The sequence below is a fragment of the Stigmatopora nigra genome, chromosome 2, assembly GCF_051989575.1.
Source record: "Stigmatopora nigra isolate UIUO_SnigA chromosome 2, RoL_Snig_1.1, whole genome shotgun sequence".
In the NCBI taxonomy this organism is placed as follows: domain Eukaryota; kingdom Metazoa; phylum Chordata; class Actinopteri; order Syngnathiformes; family Syngnathidae; genus Stigmatopora; species Stigmatopora nigra.
In genome coordinates, this window is record NC_135509.1 from 196,362 (window position 1) to 222,398 (window position 26,037).

At 59.8% G+C, this 26,037-nt stretch overlaps 8 protein-coding genes and 1 pseudogene across 10 annotated transcripts in view; 2 read left to right on the forward strand and 7 right to left on the reverse strand.

The window, feature by feature from the left end:
* col12a1b (collagen, type XII, alpha 1b) overlaps window positions 1-1,778 on the reverse strand; it is a 30,016-nt gene extending 28,238 nt beyond the window's left edge. For both annotated transcript variants that reach the window (XM_077710293.1, XM_077710292.1), the window contains exons 1-2: window positions 1,571-1,778; window positions 783-918 (exon numbers count right to left, since the gene is read on the reverse strand). In XM_077710293.1, the coding sequence (XP_077566419.1) occupies window positions 783-861 (79 nt within the window). In that variant the 5' untranslated portion in view covers window positions 862-918; window positions 1,571-1,778. The remainder of the gene's footprint in view (window positions 1-782; window positions 919-1,570) is intronic.
* Window positions 1,779-2,414: 636 nt separating this feature from the next.
* Window positions 2,415-6,577, reverse strand: cox7a2b (cytochrome c oxidase subunit 7A2b). Its single transcript, XM_077710236.1, has 4 exons — window positions 6,425-6,577; window positions 5,476-5,565; window positions 2,871-2,955; window positions 2,415-2,716 (listed from the first exon to the last, which is right to left on the reverse strand). The coding sequence occupies exons 1-4, from the start codon at window positions 6,440-6,442 to the stop codon at window positions 2,661-2,663; spliced, it is 249 nt and encodes an 82-aa protein (XP_077566362.1). The 5' UTR covers window positions 6,443-6,577; the 3' UTR covers window positions 2,415-2,660.
* A 984-nt stretch (window positions 6,578-7,561) lies between these two features.
* On the forward strand, window positions 7,562-13,430 carry LOC144182139 (myosin-6 pseudogene; annotated as a pseudogene).
* Window positions 13,431-14,634: 1,204 nt separating this feature from the next.
* On the reverse strand, window positions 14,635-15,653 carry LOC144187048 (complement C1q tumor necrosis factor-related protein 3-like). Its single transcript, XM_077710593.1, has 3 exons — window positions 15,288-15,653; window positions 15,078-15,215; window positions 14,635-14,999 (listed from the first exon to the last, which is right to left on the reverse strand). The coding sequence occupies exons 1-3, from the start codon at window positions 15,442-15,444 to the stop codon at window positions 14,728-14,730; spliced, it is 567 nt and encodes a 188-aa protein (XP_077566719.1). The 5' UTR covers window positions 15,445-15,653; the 3' UTR covers window positions 14,635-14,727.
* A 69-nt stretch (window positions 15,654-15,722) lies between these two features.
* LOC144187064 (complement C1q tumor necrosis factor-related protein 3-like) lies at window positions 15,723-16,717 on the reverse strand. 2 transcript variants are annotated; one of them, XM_077710596.1, is made up of 4 exons: window positions 16,552-16,661; window positions 16,356-16,438; window positions 16,136-16,276; window positions 15,723-16,052 (listed from the first exon to the last, which is right to left on the reverse strand). In XM_077710596.1, exons 2-4 carry the CDS (start codon window positions 16,378-16,380, stop codon window positions 15,778-15,780), a joined length of 441 nt encoding a protein of 146 aa, XP_077566722.1. In that variant the 5' UTR covers window positions 16,381-16,438; window positions 16,552-16,661; the 3' UTR covers window positions 15,723-15,777. The 2 variants fall into 2 exon arrangements, with proteins under 2 accessions (XP_077566722.1, XP_077566720.1); XM_077710594.1 differs by lacking the exon at window positions 16,356-16,438 and having other exon boundaries at window positions 16,552-16,717.
* Window positions 16,718-16,874: 157 nt separating this feature from the next.
* Window positions 16,875-19,785, reverse strand: LOC144187015 (zinc finger and BTB domain-containing protein 1-like). Its single transcript, XM_077710591.1, has 3 exons — window positions 19,255-19,785; window positions 18,381-18,904; window positions 16,875-18,303 (listed from the first exon to the last, which is right to left on the reverse strand). Exons 1-3 carry the CDS (start codon window positions 19,555-19,557, stop codon window positions 17,100-17,102), a joined length of 2,031 nt encoding a protein of 676 aa, XP_077566717.1. The 5' UTR covers window positions 19,558-19,785; the 3' UTR covers window positions 16,875-17,099.
* On the forward strand, window positions 19,657-21,289 carry zbtb25 (zinc finger and BTB domain containing 25). The gene is made up of 3 exons (XM_077710592.1): window positions 19,657-19,814; window positions 19,916-20,182; window positions 20,293-21,289. Exons 2-3 carry the CDS (start codon window positions 19,923-19,925, stop codon window positions 21,287-21,289), a joined length of 1,257 nt encoding a protein of 418 aa, XP_077566718.1. The 5' UTR covers window positions 19,657-19,814; window positions 19,916-19,922.
* Window positions 21,290-21,520: 231 nt separating this feature from the next.
* On the reverse strand, window positions 21,521-23,484 carry LOC144211601 (C-1-tetrahydrofolate synthase, cytoplasmic-like). Its single transcript, XM_077738972.1, has 11 exons — window positions 23,327-23,484; window positions 23,111-23,208; window positions 22,923-23,001; window positions 22,800-22,859; window positions 22,677-22,730; window positions 22,450-22,586; window positions 22,278-22,378; window positions 22,083-22,219; window positions 21,901-22,012; window positions 21,679-21,806; window positions 21,521-21,604 (listed from the first exon to the last, which is right to left on the reverse strand). Exons 2-11 carry the CDS (start codon window positions 23,200-23,202, stop codon window positions 21,560-21,562), a joined length of 945 nt encoding a protein of 314 aa, XP_077595098.1. The 5' UTR covers window positions 23,203-23,208; window positions 23,327-23,484; the 3' UTR covers window positions 21,521-21,559.
* A 141-nt stretch (window positions 23,485-23,625) lies between these two features.
* cep43 (centrosomal protein 43) lies at window positions 23,626-26,022 on the reverse strand. Its single transcript, XM_077738984.1, has 12 exons — window positions 25,821-26,022; window positions 25,487-25,540; window positions 25,362-25,416; window positions 25,215-25,303; window positions 24,956-25,129; window positions 24,784-24,884; window positions 24,662-24,732; window positions 24,530-24,595; window positions 24,422-24,461; window positions 24,266-24,362; window positions 24,062-24,195; window positions 23,626-23,947 (listed from the first exon to the last, which is right to left on the reverse strand). Exons 1-11 carry the CDS (start codon window positions 25,902-25,904, stop codon window positions 24,124-24,126), a joined length of 903 nt encoding a protein of 300 aa, XP_077595110.1. The 5' UTR covers window positions 25,905-26,022; the 3' UTR covers window positions 23,626-23,947; window positions 24,062-24,123.
* Between the last annotated feature and the right edge of the window lie 15 nt (window positions 26,023-26,037).

Below are 26,037 nucleotides of genomic sequence, written 5' to 3' on the forward strand. Positions count from 1 at the left end.
TCTGCGGTGTCTCACTCACTTTGTCATTGGAGAGAAAATAAGCAGACGCCGGTGGCTTTTTTTTTTCTTCTTTTTTCCACTGGTGTTGAACTCGTGGAAAAAGATGAGTTGAAGTCATATTTAGTCTTCGCCTTCCATAAGGACAGAGAAATCACCCGGCAGGAAAGTTGGACGCCAGCCGCCTTCCTCCTTTTTTTCCTTTTTTTTTTCTTTCTGACATGTCACGCAGAGAGACTTGAAGCAAGAGCGCCTCTCCATGGTCACATGACACAGTTTCTTGGGGGAGGGGGAGGGGGGTTGACTTGATCTTACAAATAATCATCCTCAAATGGATTTCTGGCTCCAAAATGACTATGAATTTGGAATTGTATTTCAAAGAATTTGGAAAATATGCTTGTGTTCCACCTCCACTGGCAAAAATGATGGCCAGATTTGTCCGAGGGTCGCCGTCCACGGGGGCCCGGGGGCGCACGGGCCCCTTTTCTCCCGCCCGGCGATCAAAAACACGGGAGAAGAGTGGCGGGATGGTTTGTGTAAAAATTCCCTTGCTGCAAGATTTTGCCTCCCCCGTGTCAATGAGCATCAAAGACAAACAATGGCAGACAAAGAACATCTGAAATGACTTGAACATTCTTAAAGAGCAAAACCGCGTCAAAGGCCAACTCATTGAAAACGTTTCCCGTCACGCACACGCACACACATTTGGCGCCGCCGCGACACGGAGAGGAAAGGCAGGGGTGAAAGGTCAAAAGGAGGAGGCCCGCGCCAGCAGCGGCTCTTACCTTGGTCCTGGCCCCAAGACGGGCGGGCCAGCGTCAGCGTCAGGAGGACGGCGGCCGCCAGGCTCCGTCCGCTCTTCATTTTGCCCGCCGGAGGTTCGGCGCGGCGCGGCGTGGACGTGGGCGTGGACGTGGAGGGCTGCCCAAAGAGAGGCGGCCGGAAGGCCAGTTAGGAGGACTGCCACGAGCGGCTGAGCTTTTTCACTTTGCCAATACATTCCAAGTGGGAGAGTGGCATTCTCCTACTTCAAACGGATTGGACGTCCATCGCCGTGGGCATTGACCTGGCTTTAGCGCCAACCTGCCCACGCTTTGGACTTTTGCTTCGTTAACCAAAATATAGAAAAATCCAATCTAGCCCATTACAAATGGAGGAGTGTGGAGAAGAATACATTGACTATCGGATTACTTTGGCAACCGTCGCCGGGCGAGGTGACGTGGGGCGGTAGGGAGGGAGGGAGAGAGGGAGGGAGGGAGGGATAAAGGGATGGGAGACGGCGGGCTCCGTCCGGGAGGAGAAGGAAGAAGGCCAGATGAGGAGGAAAAATCGGGTCGGGGAGGTCACGGAAGGTCTTGGAAGAGAAGAGGAAGCGGGACACGTGGAGAGCTTTTAGAAAAAGGGACAAGACCAACCCGTGAGAAAGGAGCCAAGGGTTCCTGTCCGAGTTCCAAAGAAGCAGAAAAAGAGACAAAGTCGCAGCTAGGTCACCAGAAGGGAACCGGGAGAAAAGAGAGAGGGTCAGAGACACGTCAACTTTGGGCCATTACACCAAGGAGTGGCTGTCACTCACCTGAAAGAAGCACAAGAGCCAAGAAGGAAGGAAGGAAGGAAGTCGTGCACGGCCGGCTGAGGTGCTCCCAACTTGTGTTCGGAGCTCGGCGGGCGTCGACGGCTTTTCCCAAAAGTGGGCCGAGCCGGTCCTACTTAAGAGGAGGAGGGGGAAGGGGGGGCGGTCCACCCCGTCCACCCCGCGGACCACAGAGTCCCTCGGAAACTTTGACACTCCTCGGCGGGCTTTTTCTTTTGTGCTGAGCCAGCAGAGGACGGCTCACGTGACCTGAAACCGCGTCCCAAAATGTCCTCGATCGGCGCCTCTCCGCTCTTGTCCTCCTCCTCCTTCCTCCTCTCGTCTCCTCTGAGCTGTAGAAGGCGAGAAAGTCAAAAGCCGAAGCCAACCCCATCAGAGCGGCTTCACGTGGCCGTGGCGGGTTCCGGGCGGAAAGGCGAGGGTCGTGGACGCCCCCTTGTGAGCATCCCAAGAATGCAAGACAAGGTCAATGCACAGTACTAGTATACGTATATATTCACACAGTTGGAGACATGGCATTTGAGCCCTTCTGCCATTGACGTCCAATCCATAGGCGCCGGGAAGGCTAATTTGGATGTCCATCACTGTCAGTCAGAGACCTACAATACATGTCATTAATAACATTTTAGGGTGGGCAAACAATTCCACTGTACCAAGTGTGGGGGTGCTTTGGTCCAACCTCTCAACATCACGGAATGTCTGACTGGAAGGAAAAGCTGGGAGCCGCACACAGCGGCCCTCCAGGACCCCAAAAAGGGCTCCAAAAAGTGGTTCCCAGGCAAATAATGTGAGGTGCTTAAAAAAAAAAACCAAGGTCAAGTCAGCGTCAGTGTGGTGGGCTCTTTTATTTCCATCCAAAATACAAGGTTACCCCTTGAATGAATGGGCTTGATCAGCAACAGAATCAAAGAAAACAAAAGCCAATGGGAGCACAAAGCAGACGGAAAGAGGAACAATTGGTCATGACACGTTTAATTGATCTGTCTGAGCAATAAATATTGATCCCACAAACAGGACAGAGAGCAAGATGGCGGCGGCGCCGGTGGTCTTCATGGCCAAAGCCAGAGCCTCATTATTTCTTCTGGGGGTACGCCGCCTTCACCAGCTCGTACAGCACGTAACCCACACCTGCAACGACACCGCCGCGGGTCAAAATCCGTCGCCACGTGCGTCGACGGCGCCGGACGCCGCTCGGGCCCGCCCGCGGGCGCCGTGGATGGCTTCAAGCGGAAATACCGTAACGACGGGGCAAAGAACGCGAGGCGAGCGGGCCGCCACTCACCCAGCACGGTCAGCGTCATGGTGGCCCTGTAGAGCAGCGCGTCGGCCGTGCCGCCTTTCAGGTGCACCGGGATGCCGTTGTCCTCCTAAAAAAAAGAACAAGAAAAAAAAAAGGTCAATTTCAAAAAGGCACCGACGAGTGTCATCGCGCGCAAACCAAAAAAAGGCACAATCTATATTGTGATATTACATTGTCAATTGTGCATTTTGAGTTGGAAGACATCCTATATTTTATGACAGACAAATCATTACAATAAAACACAAAGCGGTTTAATCACACGGTCGTAATATATCAAAATAAAGCCTCATAGTCTTCATTCAAATATAGGATTTAAATTAAGTCTTCAGTCCAAAAAAAAAAAAGTCTTGAAGTGGCTTTGACAGTTTATACCAGGGGTGGGATGCTTTTCAAAGTCCCCCAACACACAGGTGTCACACAGGTGACTAAATTGAAGCAACGGGGGTTGGGTCGGGATGGAGAGGGAGGCAGGGAGGGAGCAGCATTTTGGTTTGGAGCTGAGACCCAACCGAGCTGACCAACTTTGAGGCAGCGGGGGTTGGGCCGCGACAAGCAGCTGATGCCGATCCACTGATTGCACTCGCAGCACACTTAGTATTGCGCAAAGCTTTCCTCTTTGTGAAAGCCTACATTTTGTGGAATAGTTTGACATTAAAGCCGAGTCTGATGGGATGCTACACCTTTTTATCAAATTAAAAACATTTATTGTCATCATACACAGCTGTTTAGAACCAAATGGTTGAAATACCATTCGACAAAGGTGCTCTTGAATGAGTCAAAATGGTCAAAAGTGTGCGCTTTGAAGGCCCATGATTGAAATAGGTTTAAAAAAAAAGTCTTGAATTGGCTCTTGACAGTTGATATCAGGCAGGGCTGGCAAAGACACATACAGAGGTGAAAAAGTCGAATGGACGGGGGTTGGGCCATCGTGGGAGGGGAGGGAGCGAGGGAGGGAGCAGCTCTCGGCTCAAGTCATCCCGGAGCGACCCACCGGAGCAACTTTGAGGCAGCGGGGGTTGGGCTGCAATAAGCAGATGACGCCGATCCACTGATTGCACTTGCGGGACACTTAGTATTGCGCAAAGCTTCTCTCTGTGAAAGCCTACACTTTGTGTAATAGTTTGAAATGAAAACCTAGTCTTATGGGATGCTTTGCCTTTCTATCAAATTAAAAAAAATGTTGTCATCATACACAGCTGTTTATATAACAAGATGGGTGAAATATCATTCAACAAAGGTGCTCTTAAATGGGTGAAAAGTTTGCGCTTTGATGGCCCACGTTTGAAATAGGTCCAAAAAAAAAGTCTTGAAGTGGCTTTGACAGTTTATACAAGGCAGGGGTGGTTTCGCAAAGCCACCAGCTGACAACGTTGGATGGACGGGGGTTGGGCCGCTGTGGGTGGGGTCGGAGCAGCCTTTCGCTCAAGATCAGTTTGAGCCGTCGGAGTCAGATGCTAAAACTTATCGTCTAACAAATTCGGAGAGAAAAAAAGGCTTTCAAGAGCGTTATTGGTGGGAATGGCCGCAACGGTCACATGTTCCAATTAGACATGTGCATATTTCTTTGATATTTGACTTGCTGGCTCATCAGAATTGGCATCCCACATCCATTCCAGTTGCAGTACAAGCAAACGGGAGGAAAAAAAGAAGAAGAAAAAAAAAAACACGTGGCTCTCATTTCTTTTGGGCTCGGGGTCCAACGTGAGCCGGTGGGATAAATAACGGTGGATTAATTGACGGCAGAGGTGAAGCGGTCGTCTAAGAATGTTGTTGCAAAAAAGGTTGAGATGAAGGGGGCGGGCTGGATCTTTTTTTTTTTTTCCCCTCATCTATCAGCCGCTCTTGGCAACGTGGCCCAGTTGATTCACGTCGGCGGTTTTGGCCGGCCATGCGTCGCGACTGGCGTTTCATTTTTATCATTTGCCAATTCCGGCGACAAGTTCCAGTCGCCCGCGTCGCTCGCCAGCCGACGGCGGCGGCGACGAACGCCACGTCTGTAAGGGGTCCGCCGATCCGACTGTCGGCGGGCGGAAATTCCGACGGTGGCATTTTCCGCGCGAGCGAACCGACCTCCGCCGCCGCCTCTAATTTATTTGCCGTCATTAGATGAGCCATTAAAACGTCGTATTTAAATCACTCGCTACTTGTGCACACATGGAGCATATTGTTAGAATTAGTGTTAGACAGAAGCAAACGCCGCTAAGACGACATCAGCCGTATCGTGGAATGCTGACAAACAACGTGCACGAACTGTGCACTTTGCACTCTGGTTGGCCACCTCAGCTTGACCTACCCAAGATGGCCGCCAGCTACGCACAGCACCAAACGTCGTGGCGTCCTCCCTTTATAGGCATGTAGGTGTGTAATAATAAAGTATGTTTATACCCCCCCCCCCCCCCAAAAAAAATGTAAAAAAACGGTATTGGCACGACAGTTTGATTTGGTATGGGTGCGTTACGCGTTCAAATTGACAATTCAGTCATCAAAAAGGGATATAAACACAAAAAGGAGCGTTTATTCATTAACGATACGAGATTTAATTTTCTTGGCTTTCAAGGGGACCGGGGGTTTTGGTTCTTAGACTCACCTGGAAGAGCTTCTGGTTCTTGGGGACCTGGTTCTCTACGGACCTCCGAGCAGAGCCACAAAAGTTCCGCCGCACCACCTGCTGGAGAGCCTGCGAAAAATAAAGCAAGGGGGGGTGAATGTTTTGCAAGGGTTTTGAGAGTTCAGAGACCCCATTCGCCCCCAGATATCCAGAAAAAAAACAAGGCCAAATTCAAATTGTAGCTTGGAGTGCCTTTGCTTGTTGAGCAAGCTTGCAAGTCGACCAGTGGGACATGACCGCCACCTAGCGTTACCCCAAAAGTGGTACATTCATATTGAAATCCAACACGCCCACATCGAATGCTTCCCCCTTGAGCATCTTCAAAATACAATACAATAATAACACCTTTTCCTGGTTTGTGGAGCGACATAAGGACGACCACATTCACGTTCAATTATTTAAACATTTTCCTTGTTCTTAGGGGCCAAATTAACGGAAGTAGTATTCCATTTCACAATACCTTTCTAAAAAGGTGTCGTTATTTTGTTTATATTCAAATTGTGGTCGAGAGGCCACCAAGCTAGAAAGCACAAGTCTCGCAAATCCCATAGGGACAAAAAAATACCTGCTCTCAGTACTTACTTTATTTTGGTTCACCCAATCAGTGTTTATACAAATATCAAAACAACCTTCGTCCCGTCAGAAAAACACAAACATTCCTAAAGCGCCGTAAAAATGTTTTGGAGGAGAACGGCAGTTTACGTACATTTTCCCACTAATTCGACAAGATAGCTTTTAAAGATGCCGCAGCAAAAAAAGTTGGAGGTTGCTCGTATTAGCACATTAGCTAGCCGGCGCGTCTTTGACCCCTAACCGATGCCGAGAGGTCTATGGGCGCTTTCTACCAAATGACAAGCCACCCGTTAAGCATAGTAACAAGTGGGTCACGTGCAGTCAGATTGTAAAAGTAGTAAATGTAATGACTTACAAATATTCCTCTATTCATGTTGTATGCTGGCTGTTTTCTTCACAAGGACGTCAACTGCTTCCGTTCTTCTTCGTGAGGCTTTTCTTTCTTGTGTAATTCTCCCCTCGTTGACGCTGCACTCTTTAGTGCCCCCTGACGTCAGGGCGTATAAGCACAGGTCTGGACCGCCGTGAAAAAAAAATACGTTTATGAGTACGGCAGACAGCTAAAAATACAGTTTTTTTTAGGTTCTGTCGTACACGACTTTATTTATTTACAATCTATTCAACTTGAATCCTGCCATTTATAGCGAGAGATAGACCAGAGTCTTGATTTTTTTCTCATAATTGATAACTTTTATTGGCTGCTACTGCCATCTGGAGATGTACACTGCATTTAGGCTCAGATAAAAGAGCTTTTCCTCGACTGAGTTTGCTAGGGCCAACTCATTATTTGAGGGTCTCGCTTGGTGTCACTCGTTGGCCGTCCAATCCATTGGGACTGGGAGGGATAAAAGGATGGCCTTTGGGTCTTGAGCTTCTTTTGACTCCTTTAATGTCCATACGCCAGGTCTAAAATCTGAACACGTACGGACAATCGGGACACGTGGTGGGTCCCCGAGTCTTTTGTTCGTCCTCACTTAGGATCCAGCAATCAATCACGCCACACACTTGGGTACTTTTTGGAGTGTCTCTGCGATAAAGACGGACAGAGAGAGAGAGGAATAGTGATAACACACGTATGCATTCCAAGGCAGAAAAACACCCAGCTTCTCGTTTCGACTCACGTACACGTATCCCCCGCGGGCAAAGGCGCCCGGCGAGACGAACGGGCCTTCCGATTTGGGGACGAGAGCATCGTGGTGATTTTTATTTTGTCGTGGTTTCCACGGTTTTAAGTGAATCGTCACGGGGGGGGGGGGGGGGGGGGGGCGCGATAAGGCACGGGGGCGCACTTCCTAATATGGCCCCCCGACGGCACGGGGGTCACGGCGGCGACCTCGCCGCGTCTCGGCGGCCGTATTTAGCATCCGCCTTTTTTTCCCCCCGTCGTCCGCCTGCCCCGCATCCTTACTCGGAGCGGCGGGCGCCTTTAAAAGCCGGTCCCGGGGCGCCGGCGCCACAGTCCCCGGCGGCACCCTCTCTAAGGACGGCGAAAATGTCCGACGCGACCACGGGCGAGTTCGGCCAGGCGGCCCCCTACCTGAGGAAGTCGGAGAAGGAGCGTCTGGAGGCCCAGACCAGGCCCTTCGACATCAAGACGGAGTGCTTCGTGGCGGACGAGGCGGACGAGTACGTGAAGGGGCGTATCCGGGGGCGGGAGGGCGGCGCGGTGCTGGTGGAGAGGGAGGACGGCGGCACGGTGAGCGCCAAGGAGGCGGACGTGCACCCGCGCAACCCGCCCAAGTTCGACAAGATCGAAGACATGGCCATGTTCACCTTCCTGCACGAGCCGGCGGTGCTGTTCAACCTGAAGGAGCGCTACGCGGCCTGGATGATCTACACCTACTCGGGCCTGTTCTGCGTGACGGTCAACCCCTACAAGTGGCTGCCCGTCTACGACGGCGGGGTGGTGGCGGCCTACCGGGGCAAGAAGAGGACGGAGGCGCCGCCGCACATCTTCTCCATCTCCGACAACGCCTACCAGTACATGCTGACGGACCGGGAGAACCAGTCGGTGCTGATCACGGGCGAGTCGGGCGCGGGCAAGACGGTCAACACCAAGCGGGTGATCCAGTACTTTGCCAGCATCGCGGCGGTGGGCGGGGCGGCCAAGAGGGAGGCCAGCGAGGGCACGCTGGAGGACCAGATCATCCAGGCCAACCCGGCGCTGGAGGCCTTCGGCAACGCCAAGACGGTGAGGAACGACAACTCGTCGCGCTTCGGCAAGTTCATCCGCATCCACTTTGGCACCAGCGGCAAGCTGTCGTCGGCCGACATCGAGACCTACCTGCTGGAGAAGTCGCGGGTGACCTTCCAGCTGAAGGCGGAGAGGAACTACCACATCTTCTACCAGATCCTGTCCAAGCGCAAGCCGGAGCTGCTGGAGCTGCTGCTGATCAGCGACAACCCCTACGACTACTCGTACATCTCGCAGGGCGAGCTGACGGTGGCCTCCATCGACGACGCCGAGGAGCTGACGGCCACCGACGGCGCCTTCGACGTGCTGGGCTTCTCGGGCGAGGAGAAGGCCGGCGTGTACAAGCTGACGGGCGCCATCGTGCACTACGGCAACCTGAGGTTCAAGCAGAAGCAGCGGGAGGAGCAGGCCGAGCCCGACGGCACCGAGGCGGCCGACAAGTCGGCCTACCTGATGGGCCTCAACTCGGCCGACCTGATCAAGGGCCTGTGCCACCCCCGGGTCAAGGTGGGCAACGAGTACGTGACCAAGGGCCAGAGCGTGGACCAGGTCTCCTACGCCGTGGGCGCCCTGGCCAAGTCGGTCTACGAGAAGATGTTCAACTGGATGGTGGTGCGCATCAACCACTCGCTGGACACCAAGCAGCAGCGGCAGCACTTCATCGGCGTGCTGGACATCGCCGGCTTCGAGATCTTCGACATGAACACCTTCGAGCAGCTGTGCATCAACTTCACCAACGAGAAGCTGCAGCAGTTCTTCAACCACCACATGTTTGTGCTGGAGCAGGAGGAGTACAAGAAGGAGGGCATCGATTGGGAGTTCATCGACTTTGGCATGGACCTGCAGGCCTGCATCGACCTGATCGAGAAGCCGCTGGGCATCATGTCCATCCTGGAGGAGGAGTGCATGTTCCCCAAGGCCAGCGACCAGACCTTCAAGTCCAAGCTCTACGACAACCACCTGGGCAAGAACAGGATGTTCCAGAAGCCCCGGGCCGCCAAGGGCAAGGAGGCACAGGCGCACTTTGGCCTGGTCCACTACGCCGGCACCGTGGACTACAACATCTCCAACTGGCTGGTGAAGAACAAGGACCCGCTCAACGAGACGGTGGTGGGCCTGTACCAGAAGTCCTCGCTCAAGCTGCTCTCCCACCTCTTCTCCGGCTACGGCGGCGGAGGCGGCGCCGGCAACGAGGGCGGCGACAAGGGCGGCGGCAAGGGGGCCAAGAAGAAGGGCTCCTCCTTCCAGACCGTCTCGGCACTCCACCGGGAGAACCTCAACAAGCTGATGACCAACCTGAAGACCACCCACCCCCACTTTGTGCGCTGCCTGATCCCCAACGAGCGCAAGACCCCCGGGGTGATGGACAACTGCCTGGTCATGCACCAGCTGCGCTGCAACGGCGTGCTGGAGGGCATCCGCATCTGCCGCAAGGGCTTCCCCAACCGCGTCCTCTACGGCGACTTCAAGCAGCGCTACCGCATCCTCAACGCCTCGGCCATCCCCGAGGGACACTTCCTGGACTGCAAGAAGAGCGCCGAGAAGCTGCTCTCCTCGCTGGACGTCGACCACACGCAGTACCGCTTCGGCCACACCAAGGTCTTCTTCAAGGCCGGCCTGCTGGGCGCGCTGGAGGAGATGCGGGACGGGCAGCTCTCCCGGATCATCACCCGCATCCAGGCCCGGGCCCGGGCCCTGCTCACCAGGGACCTCTTCGCCCGGATGCTGGAGCGCCGCGACGCCCTGACCGTGGTCCAGTGGAACCTGCGCTCCTTCCTGGCCGTCAAGAACTGGCCCTGGATGAAGCTCTTCTTCAAGATCAAGCCCCTGCTCAAGAGCGCCGAGTCCGAGAAGGAGATGGCCAACATCAAGGAGGAGTTTGGCCGCCTGAAGGAGGCCCTGGACAAGTCGGAGGCCCGCCGCAAGGAGGCGGAGGAGAGGGCGGCCGCCCTGCTGCGGGAGAAGGAGGACCTGGCCCTGCGGGCCCGGGCCCAGCGGGACACGCTCTCCGACGCCGAGGAGCGCTGCGAGCAGCTCATCCGCAGCAAGATCCAGCTGGAGGCCAAGCTCAAGGAGAACGCCGAGAGGCTGGAGGAGGAGGAGGAGCTCAACGCCGACCTGGCCGCCAAGCGCCGGCGCCTGGAGGACGAGTGCGCCGAGCTCAAGAGGGACATGGACAACCTGGAGCTGACGCTGGCCAAGGCGGAGAAGGAGAAGCACGCCACCGAGGGCAAGGTCAGGAACCTGACCGAGGAGATGGCCTCCCAGGACCACAACCTCCTCAAGCTGGACAAGGAGAAGCGGGCGCTGCAGGAGGCCCACCAGCAGGCGCTGGACGACCTGCAGAGCGAGGAGGACAAGGCCAACGGCCTCAACAAATCCAAGCTCAAGCTGGAGCAGCAGGTGGACGACCTGGAGGGCTCGCTGGAGCAGGAGAAGAAGCTGCGCCTGGAGCTGGAGCGCTCCAAGAGGAAGCTGGAGGGCGACGTCAAGCTCACCCAGGAGAGCCTGCTGGAGCTGGAGAACCAGGCCCGCGCGCTGGAGGACAAGCTGAAGAAGAAGGACTTTGAGACGGCCCAGGCGGCCGCCGGCCTGGAGGACCAGCGGGCCGCCGCCGGACAGCTGCACAAGAAGCTGAAGGAGAACCAGGCCAGGACGGAGGAGCTGGAGGAGGAGCTGGAGGCCGAGCGCGCCGCCCGGGCCAAGGCCGACAAGCAGCGCTGCGACCTCTCCCGGGAGCTGGAGGAGCTGGCCGAGCGCCTGGAGGAGGCCGGCGGGGCCTCCTCGGCCCAGGCCGAGCTCAACAAGCGCCGGGACGCCGACTTCCTCAAGCTGCGCCGCCAGCTGGAGGAGTCCACCCTGCGCCACGAGGCCACCTCGGCCGCCCTGCGCAAGAAGCACGCCGACGCCGTGGCCGAGATGGCCGAGCGGCTGGACGACCTGCAGCGGCTCAAGCAGAAGCTGGAGAAGGACAAGAGCGAGCTCAAGCTGGAGCTGGACGACCTGGCCTCCGTCACCGAGAGCCTGGCCAGGAACAAGTGCAACGCCGAGAAGCTGGGACGCTCCATGGAGGACGGCATGAGCGAGTACCGCGCCAAGTACGAGGAGGCCCAGCGGGCCGCCGCCGAGGCCGACCTCCGCCTGGCCCGCCTGCAGGCCGACAACGCCGAGCTTGGACGGCGGATGGAGGAGAGGGACTGCCTGGTCTCGCAGCTCACCCGGGCCAAGAACTCCTGCGGACAGCAGCTGGACCACCTGCGCCGGCAGCTGGAGGAGGAGCTCAAGGCCAAGAACGCGCTGGCCCACGCCGCGCAGTCGGCGCGCCACGACTGCGACCTCCTGCGGGAGCAGTGGGAGGAGGAGCAGGAGGCCAAGGGCCAGCTGCAGAGGGCGCTGTCCAAGTCCAACGCCGAGGTCTCCGCCTGGAGGACCAAGTACGAGACCGACGCCGTCCAGAGGACCGAGGAGCTGGAGGAGGCCAAGAAGAAGCTGGCCCAGCGACTGCAGGAGGCCGAGGAGGCGGCCGAGGCCGCCAACGCCAAGTGCTCCTCGCTGGAGAAGACCAAGCACCGCCTCCAGGGAGAGCTGGAGGACCTGGCGCTGGACGTGGACAGGTCCAACGCCGCCTGCGCCTCGCTGGACAAGAAGCAGCGGGCCTTCGACAAGGTGCTGGCCGAGTGGCGGCAGAAGTACCAGGAGTCCCAGTGCGAGCTGGAGGCCTCGCAGAAGGAGGCCCGCGGCCTGGCCGCCGAGCTCTTCGGCCTGAAAAACGCCTACGAGGAGTGCCTGGACCAGCTGGAGACGGCCAAGAGGGAGAACAAGAACCTGCAGGAGGAGATCTCCGAGCTGGGAGAGCGGCTGGGCGAGGGCGGCAAGAGCGCCTCCCAGCTGGAGAAGAGCCGCAGGCAGCTGGAGCAGGAGAAGGCCGAGCTGCAGGCGGCGCTGGAGGAGGCCGAGGGCTCCCTGGAGCACCAGGAGGCCAAGATCCTGCGGGCCCAGCTGGAGTTCAACCAGGCCAGGGCCGAGCTGGAGCGCAAGGTGGCCGAGAGGGACGAGGAGATGGAGCAGGCCGGGAGGAACCACCAGCGGGCGCAGGACTCGCTGCAGTCCTCCCTGGAGGCCGAGAGCAGGAGCCGGGCCGAGGCGCTGCGGCTCAAGAAGAAGATGGAGGGCGACCTCAACGAGATGGAGGCGCAGCTGGGAGGGGCCAACCGCCGGGCGGCCGAGGCCCAGAAGCAGCTCGGGGCCCTGCAGCTCCTCCACAAGGAGGCCCAGGCCCAGCTGGAGCGGGCCCGGGGCGACGGCGAGGACCTGCGCGAGAACGCCGCCGTCCTGGAGCGCCGACACAACCTGCTGCAGGCCGAGCTGGAGGAGGCCCTGGCCGCGCTGGAGCAGACGGAGCGCGCCCGCAAGCTGGCCGAGCAGGAGCTGTGCGAGGCGGCCGAGCGGGCCCAGCTGCTGAGGGCCCAGAACGCCGGCCTGCTCAACCACAAGAAGAAGACGGAGGCCGACGTGCTGCACCTGCGGGCCGAGGCGGAGGAGGCCCTGGGCGAGAGCCGCCACGCCGAGGAGAGGGCCAAGCGGGCCGTGGCCGACGCCGCCGCCATGGCCGAGGAGCTGAAGAAGGAGCAGGACACGGGCGCCCACCTGGAGCGCATGAAGAAGAACATGGAGCAGACCGTCAAGGACCTCCAGCGCCGGCTGGACGAGGCCGAGCAGGTGGCCAGCAGGGGCGGCCGCAAGCAGCTGCAGAAACTGGAGCTGCGCATCAAGGAGCTGGAGGGCGAGCTGGAGGGCGAGCAGCGGCGCGGCGCCGACTGCCTCAAGGGCGCCCGGGCGCACGAGCGCCGCCTCAAAGAGATGGCCCGCCGGGCCGAGGAGGACGGCGGGAACCTGGCCCGCCTGCGGGACCTGGCCGACAAGCTGCAGCTCAAGGTCAAGTCCTACAAGCGGGCCGCCGAGGAGGGCCGGGAGGCCGCCGACGCCCACCTGGCCAAATCGCGCAAGCTGCAGCACGAGCTGGACGAGGCGCTGGAGCGGGCCGACGTGGCCGAGGGACAGGTCAACAAGTTGAGGGCCAGGACCAGGGACGGGGCCTCCAAAAAGAACCTGGACGACTGATGCCATTGCCAATGGGCCCACGCCACCGCTACCATCGCTACCACCGCTAACGCCACCGCTGACGCCACCGCTGACGCCACCGCTGACGCCACCGCTGACGCCACCGCTGACGCCACCGCTGACGCCACCGCTGATGCCACCGCCTCCTCCTCTCCTCGCTAACCCGGCTAGCCTTTCCAGCTGGTCCTTTCTCCGCTGGCTTTTTCTTGGCGAGCCGTCACGCCTCACGGTGCTCAGCTTTCACGGCTCGGAAACTACATGGCGCGGCTTCTGAAAATCTCACCTGGTGCAGCACTGCTTTTCACAATAAAATGCTCTCCATTTGACTCGGTTTCACTTCCTGCCTGTTCCCTTCTAAATAAGAGTTGCTTTTTGACATCCGCCCGGTGCACCCGCACCGATCAATGGCAGGACTACAGTGATTCAAGCAGACCAAAATCACAACATCTATCATCTCCATTTGAATTTGATCCTAAAACACAAAGTCAGCAATTAGTGATTGACTTTCTGGGGCTGCACAAAATGAGGCGGCGGGCCACATTTGGGCCCCGGGATGCCACTCCGACCAATGGCTCTTAAGCTAAATTTCCAAAGCTAAATGTCCAATGCTTCAATTTTTTTGAGGCACTCACTCACTCATCAGTGTTCGCTTTGAAGGCCCATCTTTGAAATAGGTTTAAAAAAAAGTCTTGAATTGGCTCTTGACAGTTGATACCAGGCTGGGTTGGCAAAGGCACATACATAGGTGAAATAGTTGAATGGACGGGGGTTGGGCCAACGTGGGTGGGTGAGTGAGGAGGGGGGAGCTTTCTGCTCAAGCCTTCGTCCAGAAGCGAGCGAGCTGACTGAAAAAGTTGGAGGTTGGGGGTTGGGCTGCGAGACAAGCAGCTGATGGCAATCCACTGATTGTACTCGCAGGACCCTTAGTATTGCGGAAAGTTTTTCTCTTTAGAAATTGAAACCAAAACACTCACATTTGCTCCTTTTTCAAAGTTTGCCCAGCCCTGTTAAATAAATGACTACTGTATTTTCACACTTAAAATTGTTATCACAACAAAATAAATCAGATTTTTTTTAAATAAATGGATTAAACCAACTGGATTAAAAGCCCTGACTATTCAGTTTTTTTTATAGATCTAAAACAATGTTTATTTCATCTAATTTTGTATAGGTTTACATTTTACAAAAATATTTTTGAACTACAATTTTGAATTAAGAACACAGAAAAATGGATTAAAAAATGACATTGATTGATTTAAAAGGGGTAAAATCCATAAATTTAATACACGTGTACTCACTTCATTGGAATTTGATCCTAAGACAGAATATGAAAATGATTGATTTCAGGCGGCTTTGAGCAGGAATCCGCTGAAGGTGGTGAGGCGGCTCTGGTCGAAGACGCTCTTGTTGGCCCACAGGGTGACCCACAGCCGGTCTCCCGCCTCCAGGAGCAGCGGCATGCCGTTGCTCACGCCGCCGAACGTTCCCCGGGTGTCGTAGACGGCGAACACGTTGTCGCCGTTCTTGATCACGGCCGCGTTCAGGGTCCCCGAGGAGCCCACGTTGCCGTTGAGGAGGATGAAGTAGAGGCCCCCGACGGGGGCCGTGAAGATACCTGCGCGCGCGGAGGAGGAAATAGAGATTTTGCCGGCCGGCCGCCCCCCCCCCCGGGGATCCCGCGCCGCCTCCTTACCCGTGTTGGCGTCGTAGCCCTTCCCCACGTTGGTGATGACTTTCTGGAAGACCAGGGTGGTGTCCGTGTTGAAGGGACCCCGGTGGGTCCACTCGGTGGTGTTGACCAACGACACGGCGAAGGACACCGGCGGCTTGGCTACGCGGGAAAAAGCACAAGGTCACGGGACGAGGGCGACGGCGGCGCCGCCGCGGCCGCCGCTTCACCCACCCGCTTCAACGGCCTCCCTCTCCAGCTTCTCCAAGCGCGCCGACAACTGGTACATGAGCACGTCGACTTTCCGCTCCGACTCTTCGGCGAAAAACAGTTGGGCCCGAAGGCCGCCCAGCGCGCAGGCCACCAGCAGAACGCTCACGCTGAAGGCCATGGCTACGATGAGCGCGCCGGCGGCTTTCGCCCCTTATTTGAAGGCCCAGACTTTGCCCCGCCCGTCCCGCCGACCCAACGTGGACTCCGCTCGCAAACATTTGCGGACAGACACGTGCCGAGAGACCGTGTTTGCTGGCGCTTGGCGGGGCTGCAAGCTAATAGGGTGGCTAGCTAGCCGCGCCTTATCGGGACCTCGCAATAATAACAAACGGACAATTTTCATCACGGCCAGCTGCGTAAGAGGAAATAAGGCCCGTGTGGCCGTGTACATCAAAGTGGAAGGAGAGGTGGCTTTTTTTTATTGGTCTCCCGGGCGGGCGGGCCCCTCCCACTAGGGCAGGGCGGCGACGAGGAAGCCGCTGAAGGTGCTGAGTCGGCTCTGGTCGTAGACCACCATGTTGGCCCACAGGGTCACCGACACCTTGTCCCCGCCGTCGAGTTCCAGCGCCATGCCGTTGGTGGCGCTGCTGGCACTGTTCTTGTTGTCGAAGAGGGCAAACATGTTGACGCCGTTCTTCATCACCGCCGCGTTCATGCGCCCGTTGTCCGGGGAGGCGCCGGTGAAGGTGACAAAGTAGAGACCCTTGACGGGGGCCGTGAAGACGCCTGCGGACGGGAAGGACCGGGGGTCAGGGGTCACGCCGCTTGGGGGGCCGTGACGCCGCCCGGGCGCTGACGGCCACCCCTACCCGTGTCGATGTCGTAGCCGCCCCCCACGTTGGTCACCACTCGTTTGAAGACCAAAGTGGTGGGCGAGTCATAGGGGCCGTAGTTTTCCCGCGGGTCGTTGTCGGCCTTCAGCGCCACCGAGAAGGCCACCTGCCGGTTGCCTGCGAGCAGAGCCTGTGGTCACTTGGCCTCCAAAGAACCATTTAGTACGGCGTCCGTGCTAGGATTAACGTCGAGTACCGAGCCTCGGCCAAAGGGGAGCCATCGATACGGAGACAAATACTAATAACCGTGGGCCGCCACACGGGTCCGATCCATTTGGACCGGGGGCAAAGAGGTCACTGATGAAAACACAGTCCAAATACACGGGACACGGATGGCGGTTCAAACGTGCTAACGTCAATTGGGGGCCAATTCAAACGGAACACCCACTCACTTGCCACTTGTTGAGCCCAGAGCGCCAGCGGGGCGCACACCAGCAACACAGCGACGCTCCACCGGTACATCATCTTGGGACGGGCAAGCCAGCTAGCTCGCTAAGGTGCCACGCCGCCGGGCCTTATGTAGGCCTCGGCCGCCGACACCCCCTCCGGACAGACAAATATTTGTCAGGCGCGGGCGGCCTTGGGCGCGTCGAACCCGAGGGCGAGCGAGGTCGCCCGTCGTGGCCACGCACACAAAAAAAAAAAACCCTTCCGTCAAAAGCCATCCCATATGGACACCAAATTGTCCAATGAAAGCAAAATAAAGCCAGACCAGTGCTTATTTGGCCGCGGCCATTTCATTTATTGGCTGTCGCTCAAAATAAGTAGAATGCGTTGCAATGAGCGTGGGGTTTGACTACGGCACCCCCCAAGTGCCTACTATTTGATTCAAATAGCGAACTTGGCTCCCATTTTAAATCCGTCCAAAGAGCGTGTCCGCCTTTTCCGTCCAGAGTCGGCGGCCGGGAGAGACGGAGCCTCCGGAGCCGGACGGAGGCTCCTACAGCCTCTTGGCGTGCTCCAGGTTGTGGTGCGCGCGCATGTCCTTGCGCAGACGGAACTTGTGTCCGCAGACGGCGCAGACGTAGAGGTGGACGTCCATGTGCTCCTCCAGCTGCCGGCCGCCCGGGAAGATGCGGAAGCAGACCTGGCAGATGGTCTGGCCGGGCGCCAGGTGCGAGATCATGTGGCGCAGGTGGTCGTGCTTGAGGAAGGCGCCCTGCTGGCACACGGGGCACACGTAGCGCGCGGCGCCGCGGTGCATGTCCGTGTGCAGCCGCAGCTGGCGCTGGCGCAGGAAGCGCTTGCCGCAGGTGGCGCAGGTGAACTGCTTCTCCTTGGTGTGCACCGTGTAGTGCTCGCGCAGGTGGCAGCGCTGGTAGAAGCCTTTGCCGCACACGCCGCAAAAGTGCTTGCGCCGGTGGTCGGGCCCCGCCCGCCCTCCGCCGCAGGTCAGACCGTGCTCCAGCGCCAGGCTCTGGCTAGGGAAGGGCAGGCCGCAGCGGGGGCAGGCGGCCGCCGCCGTTGACGCCGCCGCCGCCGCCGTCTCCTCCTCCTCTTCTTCATCTTCCTCCTCTTCTTCTTCTTCCTCCTCCTCTTCTTCTTCCTCCTCCTCCTCCTCGCCACAGCGCTGGGCGTGCTCCTGCAGCTGTCGCCCCTTGACCAGCACGCGGCCGCAGCGGCCGCAGGCGCAGACGTGGCCCAGGTGGCGCGATAGGTAGTGCGCCGAGCGCTCGTCCTCGCTCAGCGGCGCCCCGCACACCTCGCAGGGGTCGCCGTCCACCCTCTCTTCCTTCACCTTGAAGAAATGGGGCGAGGTCCGGCTCTCTCGGGTCACGCCCGGGCGACCCTCGCCGGAGACGCCGGCCGGGGCCCCCCCCTCCGGCTCCCTCTTGACGGAGGGACCGGCGTCCTCCGAGGTGGAGCTCTCGGCCCCGGCCGAGTCGTCGGGGCCGCCACGTGCCGCCGCCGCCGCCGCCGCGTACCTCTTACGGTTGGTGCAGGTGAGCACGTGCTCGATCAGGAGCTTCTCGCAGCTGAAGACGAAGCCGCAGTCGTCGCACGTGAAGGTGCGGCCGAAACGGGGGCGTTCCCTCTGGGCCGAGCTCCGCCCTCCGCCGCCCCGTCTCCCGGGGTCGCGGCCACGCTCCGGCGCGTGGGCCCTCGGGAGGGCCGCGCCGGACTCGGCTTCGCCGCCGAGGTACCTGCCGACCAAAATCCGGCGTTTCGGCTTTTTTTTTCACCACCCGGAGAACATTTCCCCCGTTTCGGCGGCACTCACCCGCTAGAGCCGCCCCGGTCGTCGGCGTCCGGCCTCTGCCGCTCGTACATGCGCACGCCAAAGAGCATCTTGCCGGCGCCGGTCGGCGCGGGTCGCTCGGACGAGGAGGGCGCGGGGCCCCCGCCCGAGTCGGGGCCCGAGTCGGGGCCCGAGCCGGAGCCCGGGTCGCGCAGGTCGTCCGGCGAGTCGGGGATGAAGTACATCTGCAGGTAGACCATGGAGGCCCGCAGGTCGTGGAAGTCGAAGGCGCCCGCCGCCACGCGACCCAGGTACATGAGCTGCAGGATGAGGTCGAAGCACTCGGCGCTGATGCGCATGTCGCTGAGGTCCAGGCGGGCCGCTCCCTGGCCCTGCCGCTGGCGGATGAACATCATGCGGAAGTAGGAGCTGCAGGCCGCCAGCACCGCCTTGTGCGCCCGGAAGTAAATGTCGCCGATGGCGATCAGGCAGTCGCAGAGGAAGCCCCACTCGCGCTGCTCGTTCAGCTGCCGCAGGACGTGATCGCTGTGGCGGGCCATCGCCATCTGCGAGGTGGCGGAAACGGCGCCAAATTCAAAGGAGGGCTCCAAAACACAAGGCGAAATCAGAGCTCGTCCTTTGGCGCCACCTAACGGCGGCGCTCGCTCCTCCCTCCAAGAAACCCTTTTACTCTGAAAGCGTGGCAGGCAGGCAGGCAGGCAGGAAGCAAAGCGTGGACGCGAGAAAAGAGGCCAGTTGGTGGTTCCCAGCCTCCGCTTCCGTTGCAGACTCACGCACGGATGAGCGGTCGGGCGCGCGCACGTAAGTAGCAGAAGAACCACTCCGCCAACACACGTCGCCCTCCCTCGCCCCACCCACCCACCCCACCGATCGGACGGACGTGCCGAGAACTTACTTTGGGAGGAGAAAAGTGGAGGCAAGGGCCGAACAGGAGGAGCAGGAGGATGACGAAGGAGGACGAAGGAGGACGAAGGAGGACGAAGGAAAGGGAAGAAAGACGAGCTGCTCTTCTTCCTTCTTGTTTGTCTCTGCAAGAAGGAAGGCTGCGTTCGAGACTCAGCCGTCGCCCGTAACTTCCGCACACACGCACAAGCGCCTGTTGTTGATGGCGAGGGTCAAAATAACAGACTTTGCCTTCAAAATAAAGTCCCGGCAAGCTGGCCTTGAACGATCTTTTGCAGTCCATCTTGTTTTCCATTCATTGAACACAGTTTAGTGTTTTGAAAAGGCCGCATTTTTCCCATTATTTTGGAGAATTAGCATCAAAATAAAAAAAAAGAATATGCCATATCAAATGGAAGGGGGGTGCACGTGACCACGTCGGTGCTCTCGCGAGACGTGACGCAATTTGGCGCACAATCCTCATCCTTTTCATCCCCATCCGAAGATTCGCATCGTTCGGCTCCGCTCGGCTCAATTCGACACGCTCGGACACGTTCGGCGGCGGCGGCGGCGGCGGCGGTAAGCCATCAATTGTCGTGCACGCGCACACGCACGCACGCACACGCGCGGGATGCAAATGCACGCACGGCGTGACGTTGCTGGCCTTCGGGCAGGTGAGGGATGGAGACTCCTTTGGCACCTTCGGCTCTTTCGGCTCTTTCGGCTCTTTCGGCTCCTGCAGCTCCTTCGGCGGCGGTTGCGGGTTCGGTTCCGTCCAGCGCCCACAGCCTGCTTCTGCTGCAGCAGCTGAACGTGCAGCGCGAGTTCGGCTTCCTGTGCGACTGCACGGTGGCCATCGGCAACGTTTACTTCAAAGCTCACCGGGCGGTCCTGGCCGCCTTCTCCAACTACTTCAAGATGATCTTCATCCACCAGAGCAGGTCAGCCGGCCTCGGGTGCTGGAAAGCACCCGTGTGGACCACCTCTCTGAAGGATCCCAGCCACCCTTCTCCTCCTTCTCCTCCTTCTTCTTCTTCCATACGCCACACAGCGAGTGCATCAAGATCCAGCCCGCCGACATCCAGCCCGACGTCTTCAGCTACCTGCTGCACGTCATGTACACGGGGGCGTGTCCCAGGCAGGCCGTGGAGCCCGCCCGCCTGGAGGACGGCATCAAGTTCCTGCACGCCCACCAGCTCTGTCGCCGGGGCGCGGAGGGGGCGCCCGGCGTCGGCCCGCCCGCCCCCGACTGCGGCCCGGACGCCGACGCCGCCCGCGCCTCCAACCTCTACGGCATCCAGATCTCGTCCCAGCTGGCCGGTAAGGAGGGGGGACGCCCGCAGCCGTCGCCGGAGGGCCGCGCTCCTTCGCCTCCGGCGCGGGACCGCGGCGTGGCCATCAAGCAGGAGCGTCCGGACGGGGACGTTCCGGACGGGCACGGTCCGGGCTCGCCGCCCAAGGACCGGGTTCCGGCGCCCGGCCTCCGCGGACACCACTGCGCCTCGCCCGAGCGGCTGCGCCGGCACCTCTTTGGCCACGCCCTCCACCCCGCCCTCTTTGCACCCGAGTGCCCACCCGAGCGAGAAGTCGGCGGCGGCTCGGAGGACGAGCGCCCGGACGCCGAGCGCCTGGAGGAGGCGCTGCGGCAGAGTCGGGCGCTGGCCGCCCAGCTGGCGGTGGAGCTGAGGAGGAGCCGCGAGGGCGGGGCCGCGGCGGCGGCGGCGGCGGGGGCGGCGTCGGACCCGGTGGCCGTGGCGGCCGCCGCCGCCTCCGGCCACTCTCGCAAGCGCAAGATGGCGTGCGCCGTGTGCGGCGTGCGCTTCTCGCACAAGAGCCAGCTTCAGGAGCACATGTACGCGCACACCGCCAAGCCGCCCCGGCTGCACCGCCACAGCCAGCTGTTCCACAGCTCCGCCCACTTGTGCCCGGAAGGGGGCGGGGCCCCGGCCGACGACGCCTTCCCGGACACTCGCGACAACGGGAGCTCGGCCTACTCGCTCGACTCGGAAATTTCGCAGGGGAGCGGGGACGGGGGGCGGGGCGAGTGACGGCGGGGGGGGGGGGGGGTTGGGGGACTGGGCGGGGCTTGCGTCCGACTCACTCGGGTCAAAGGCCACGATCTCTTCACCGTGGCCATGACAAAGTGTGCGAGGCGAATGCACTCCTACTTGACTGTGTTATCAAATGAGAAAAAATAAAATAAATGGATTTTGGGGTCGATGTGGTAACCTTCTTCTTTTAAAGGAGCGCGATGGAAAGAAGTCACGGCGAGCTCGTGGTTCGCTTTGGTCACCGTTTAATTTGACAGGAAGGCGCGGCTAACGTCCGGCGGCCAGTTCCCGTCGAGCGCTCAGCACCGTGTTCTGCGGCAAATCAAAAACGAGGGTTAGCCCCCTCCGTGGCCCGGCCACACATCCCCCCCGACCCCCACACCCACCTGCATGAGCATGGCCACCGTCATTGGCCCCACCCCTCCCGGAACCGGCGTGATGAATCCGGCCCTCTGATAGGCCGAGGCGTAATGGACGTCGCCGACCACGCGCTTGCCGCTCGGCTTGCTCTCGTCTACAACCAAAAAACAAAAGTCACTTTTCTCCGACCAATATTCATCACCGAGTCGGAAAAAAAGCCCCCCCCCGGCCCACCCCGGCCCGCTCACCTGGGACGTAATTGATCCCGCAATCGATGACGACGCTCCCCTCCTTCAGCCAATGGCCTCGCACCATCTCGGCTCTCCCCGCCCCCACCACCAGGATGTCGGCCGTGCCCACCTGAAGACGGAGAGGGAGGGACGGGATCGGAAATACGCGCCGGGAATCCGAGGGGTGGGTGGTTTCTCACCTGTCGGGGGAGGTCCGGCGTCTGAGAGTGACAGGTGGTGACGGTGGCGTGATTCCACAGGAGCAGGTCACGCATGGGCGCCCCCACGATTTTGCTGCGACCGATCACCACCGCGTGTTTCCCGGCCACGCTAACGCCTGCGATCAAAGGTCGCGGGGGTCACGGGGGCCGGCCGGGCGCGACGGCGCCAGCCACCTGTGCGCGCGATGAGTTCCATGCATCCGCTGGGCGTGCAGGGGACGAAGCAGCGGCTCAAATCCCCACGAGACAACTTGCCGGCGTTGACGCAGGTCAGGCTACGTGGGCGTGAGCCGGATCAAAAGGGGGCGGAGCGAGCGGAGAGATTGGGCGGCCCGCCCGTACCCACCCGTCCACGTCTTTCAGCGGCGAGACGGCGTCCGTGACCTTCTCCACGTCCACGGGCTCCACGCAGTCCAGGGGCAGTTGCACGATCAGGCCGTGCACCGACGGGTCCGCGTTGACCGACGCCACGGTCCGCAGCAACTGCGAGTGCGGAGACGGGAGCCGTTCGGTCCCGGGGTCGGTCTCGGGGTCGGTCCCGGGGGCGGACCCCAGGGCGGCGGTGACGACTACCTCGTCCTGCGTCACCGTGTCGGGCAACCTCACGTGCCAAGCCTCGATGCCCACCTGCGAGAAAGCGGTCGGGGCTTGGGTGCCTTTGACTTTTGCCGCCGGGATGAGCGCGGACGGACTCACCTCCGCCGCCGCTTTGAGTTTGCTGCTGATGTACAAGTTGGAATCCTCCCGGTTCCCCACCTGGAAGCGCGCGCACGTCAAGACGACGCCCGCCGCGTCGCGGGTGGACGTCGGCCGAGATACCTGCAAAACCATCAGACCGGGAACCACCTTGGCCGCCCTCAGGTGGTCCACCTCTCGCTTCAGCCGCTCTCTCAGCATCCTCCGCAGACAAAAAAATGGACGAGGCCCCGGGGGGAAATGCGATACAGATATGGGCCGTTGAAATGAAAGCCATTCAACGGCCGACACCAATCGAGAGAAGCACTCACTTGGAAGTCTGCAGGCCGGAGATCACGGTGGCCACGCCGCGTGTCCCTCCCGGGCCACGGCCGGAAGTCAGGTGGCGCCCCAGCGTCAACATGTCGATCTGCGCGGAGGAGACGCCACGCGTCGGGAGGGAGCTTCTCGGGTCGGTGCGCGCCGACCTTCTCCGGCTCGGCGGTGGACAGAGCGCGTGGCCCGGAGAAGGGGGGGGGAGCTCTTACCTGAGAAAGCGCCGGCCGTCAGAGTCTAATGATTGACCGCACGCTGAGTGTTTGTGTACAAAAGGTCAGGCGGGAAAGAAAAATGGAAGGCGGGAGGCGTAAAGTTCACTTTAGCTTGGTGCCGTGTGGCAAAGCCACTCACTCAATTGTGGGGAAAATAGAGCTCAAAGTGAGAAAAAGAATCCATCGGTATCGCTCATTTGGGCTAATTTTCGGCCGTGCATCCCGTGTTATTATTCCGTATTATTCCGTCAATTCTCTGCACCTATTTTATGAAATGACTTCAGTCGACAACAAAGTGGACTCTTGGCTGCGGGCCGAGTTTATTTTGCATGTCTCCAACATGGACAAACTATCTTTTGCTCCAAAAAGGAAAGGAAAACAAATCAAGCCTCTCCCATTGGACGGCAGGCGGTGGCGCGCCGGCCCCTGGGACGTACCGCCCCCTCCGGGACCCGGGGGGCGGACCGACCTTTGACCGACCACCGCCGCCGGGGGAATGAGGACAGGTGACATTTGAGGAACAGGGGCGGCGCGCGTGGGAGGGCGCTCTCTCCCGCCGTGGCTGATAAGAAGCGGGAATGCCTCCTTCCGCCACTTCCCGTCACCTCCGGACCGCCTCTGAAAAAAAAGGGGGGCCTTTGACTTGAGAGATGCATGAAATGGGGGAGGGACAATCTGCTCGCCACCACCAAATGTGGCGCCTGCGAAAAGATCAACGGAGAAGTTCCTCACCGACAGCGTGCACGGCGGAAGGAGGCCGGCCGGGTCCGGCCGGCCGGGTCAGGCCGGCTGCGTCAGGCCACTTCCTCCATGTAGTCCACGCCGACGCTGAGCTGCGAGACGCTGACGTCCAACGTGTCCTCCGACTAAACGGGAGAGACAGTTAACCTTTTAACCTGGACGGAGGGCCCGGCGGCGGCGGCGGCGACGGGCAACCTGGTGGCCGCGTTCGTGTCCCTCCGTGGAGCCCTCCGCCGAGCCCTCCTCGATGTCCTCGCTGATGCTGGCCTCGCTCTTGCGCTCCGAGCGGTGGCTGGAAAGGCAAAAGCCCGCCGGGTGAGCGCGCTTCTTTCCCGGGGCCGAGCGCCGTACCTGTTGAAGTCGTCGTAGTAGTCCGCGTCGTCCTCGTCATCTGCGACAAACGGGGAGGTCAGCGGCGAGTCGGGCGGCGGGTGGGTGGGTGGGGGGGGAGAGGTTTACCTAGATAGGGCGGGGCGCCACCCAGGGGGTCCGCCTCCGGCGACGCTTTCCCTTTCCACGGCGACCCTGCACGGTCCAAATGAGCCTTGACGTCCGACGGACAGAAAGAAAAATGAGGACGACGTGACCTACTGGGCAGACTGCGGCTTCTTCCCACGTCGTCGTCGTCTTCTTCTTCCGGACCGCGACGGACGTTCGCCGCCCTGCAACGGCCACGCTGCGGATTCCGTGGTACGTGCCGGCGGGCTTCTCACCATCCACGAGTCTTTTGAGGCGAAGGCAGGGGGTCGTGGAAAAGGGAGTCCTCGTCCGAAGCGGGCGAGCGGCGCTCCGGCTCGGCGGGGGGCGGCGACTCCTGGAACACGCGTTTTTTGCCGCTTGAGACACAAGATCGTCATGGGCTTGGGCGTCCCCGCCCACACAGACCCGGTCGACGGCCAGATCGTCGTCCTGCGACGGCGCGGAGAAGGACGCCCGGTCGGAGCCTCGCCGTCCTCTTCGGACCAACTCCAGCAGCACGGGCGACTCTGCGTTAATCTCCGCCTCGGAAAGGCCCAGCTGGGCGCACAGCGCTCGCCGGCCGTCCAGCTCGCTGGGGCGCTGACGTCAAAGAGCCAGACGTCAAAGAGCCAGACGTCAAAGAGCCAGACGTCACACGGCGTCACGCGGCGTCCCGCCGCCTTACCGCGTCCATCTCCGGCTGGAAGACGGCCAGGCTGAAGTCCAGGTGGAAGACGCGCATAAAGTCCAGGATGAGAGCGGCCGCCAGACGACCTGCGCGCGCACGTCGTGGTCAAGTGGGGCGAGAGGGCGGCGAAAGGTCGCGACTCACCATTTTCGCTGGCCAGGCATTTCTTGAGATGGTCGTTGACGAGCGGCGTCTTATTCTGAGGATGCAAAGGAGGACAAAAAGGTGAGCGGAAATGTGGCCAGGTCCTTTCCCGAGGCCAGTCTCACCTCCAGTCGGTCCTGCTCCTCCAAGGCCAGGAAGACGGCTGCCCTCATTTCTGCCTGCGGAGACACACACGACCGCCATGGTTAATTGTCCGCCAACCAAATTGGAGTTCAAAAGTCATTTGTTTTTCCTCTGGCCGGCCATGACTTCATCCATACTAGAGCTTTCGGAATAGTGAAGACTAGAATTTTCACTTGACAATCTTTTATTGATTTCGAATGCTCACGGGTTGGGCGGGGCTGTTTGTGGCGCTTCCCTGCCAACGGCTCCCCTTTAGCCCCCGAAGGCTAACGGCCGGCGCCCAGGTACAGGGCGCGTACGTGCAAGTTTTCTCACCTTCAGCTTGTTTAGAACTCCGTTGTTCTCCAAGTTCTGGATGAGGAGATCCCTGAGCTCGGTGTCATCGTCTGTAGCGGACATTTTGCTTCATGGAGAGCGACACCGTTGCTAGTTTTTAGCAATGAGCTCGGACGAAAACAAACGCGTTATGCGGAAGTCCGGAGTCTTCTTCGCGAGTCTTAAACGAGACTCTCTCTCTCTCTCGCCACCTGTC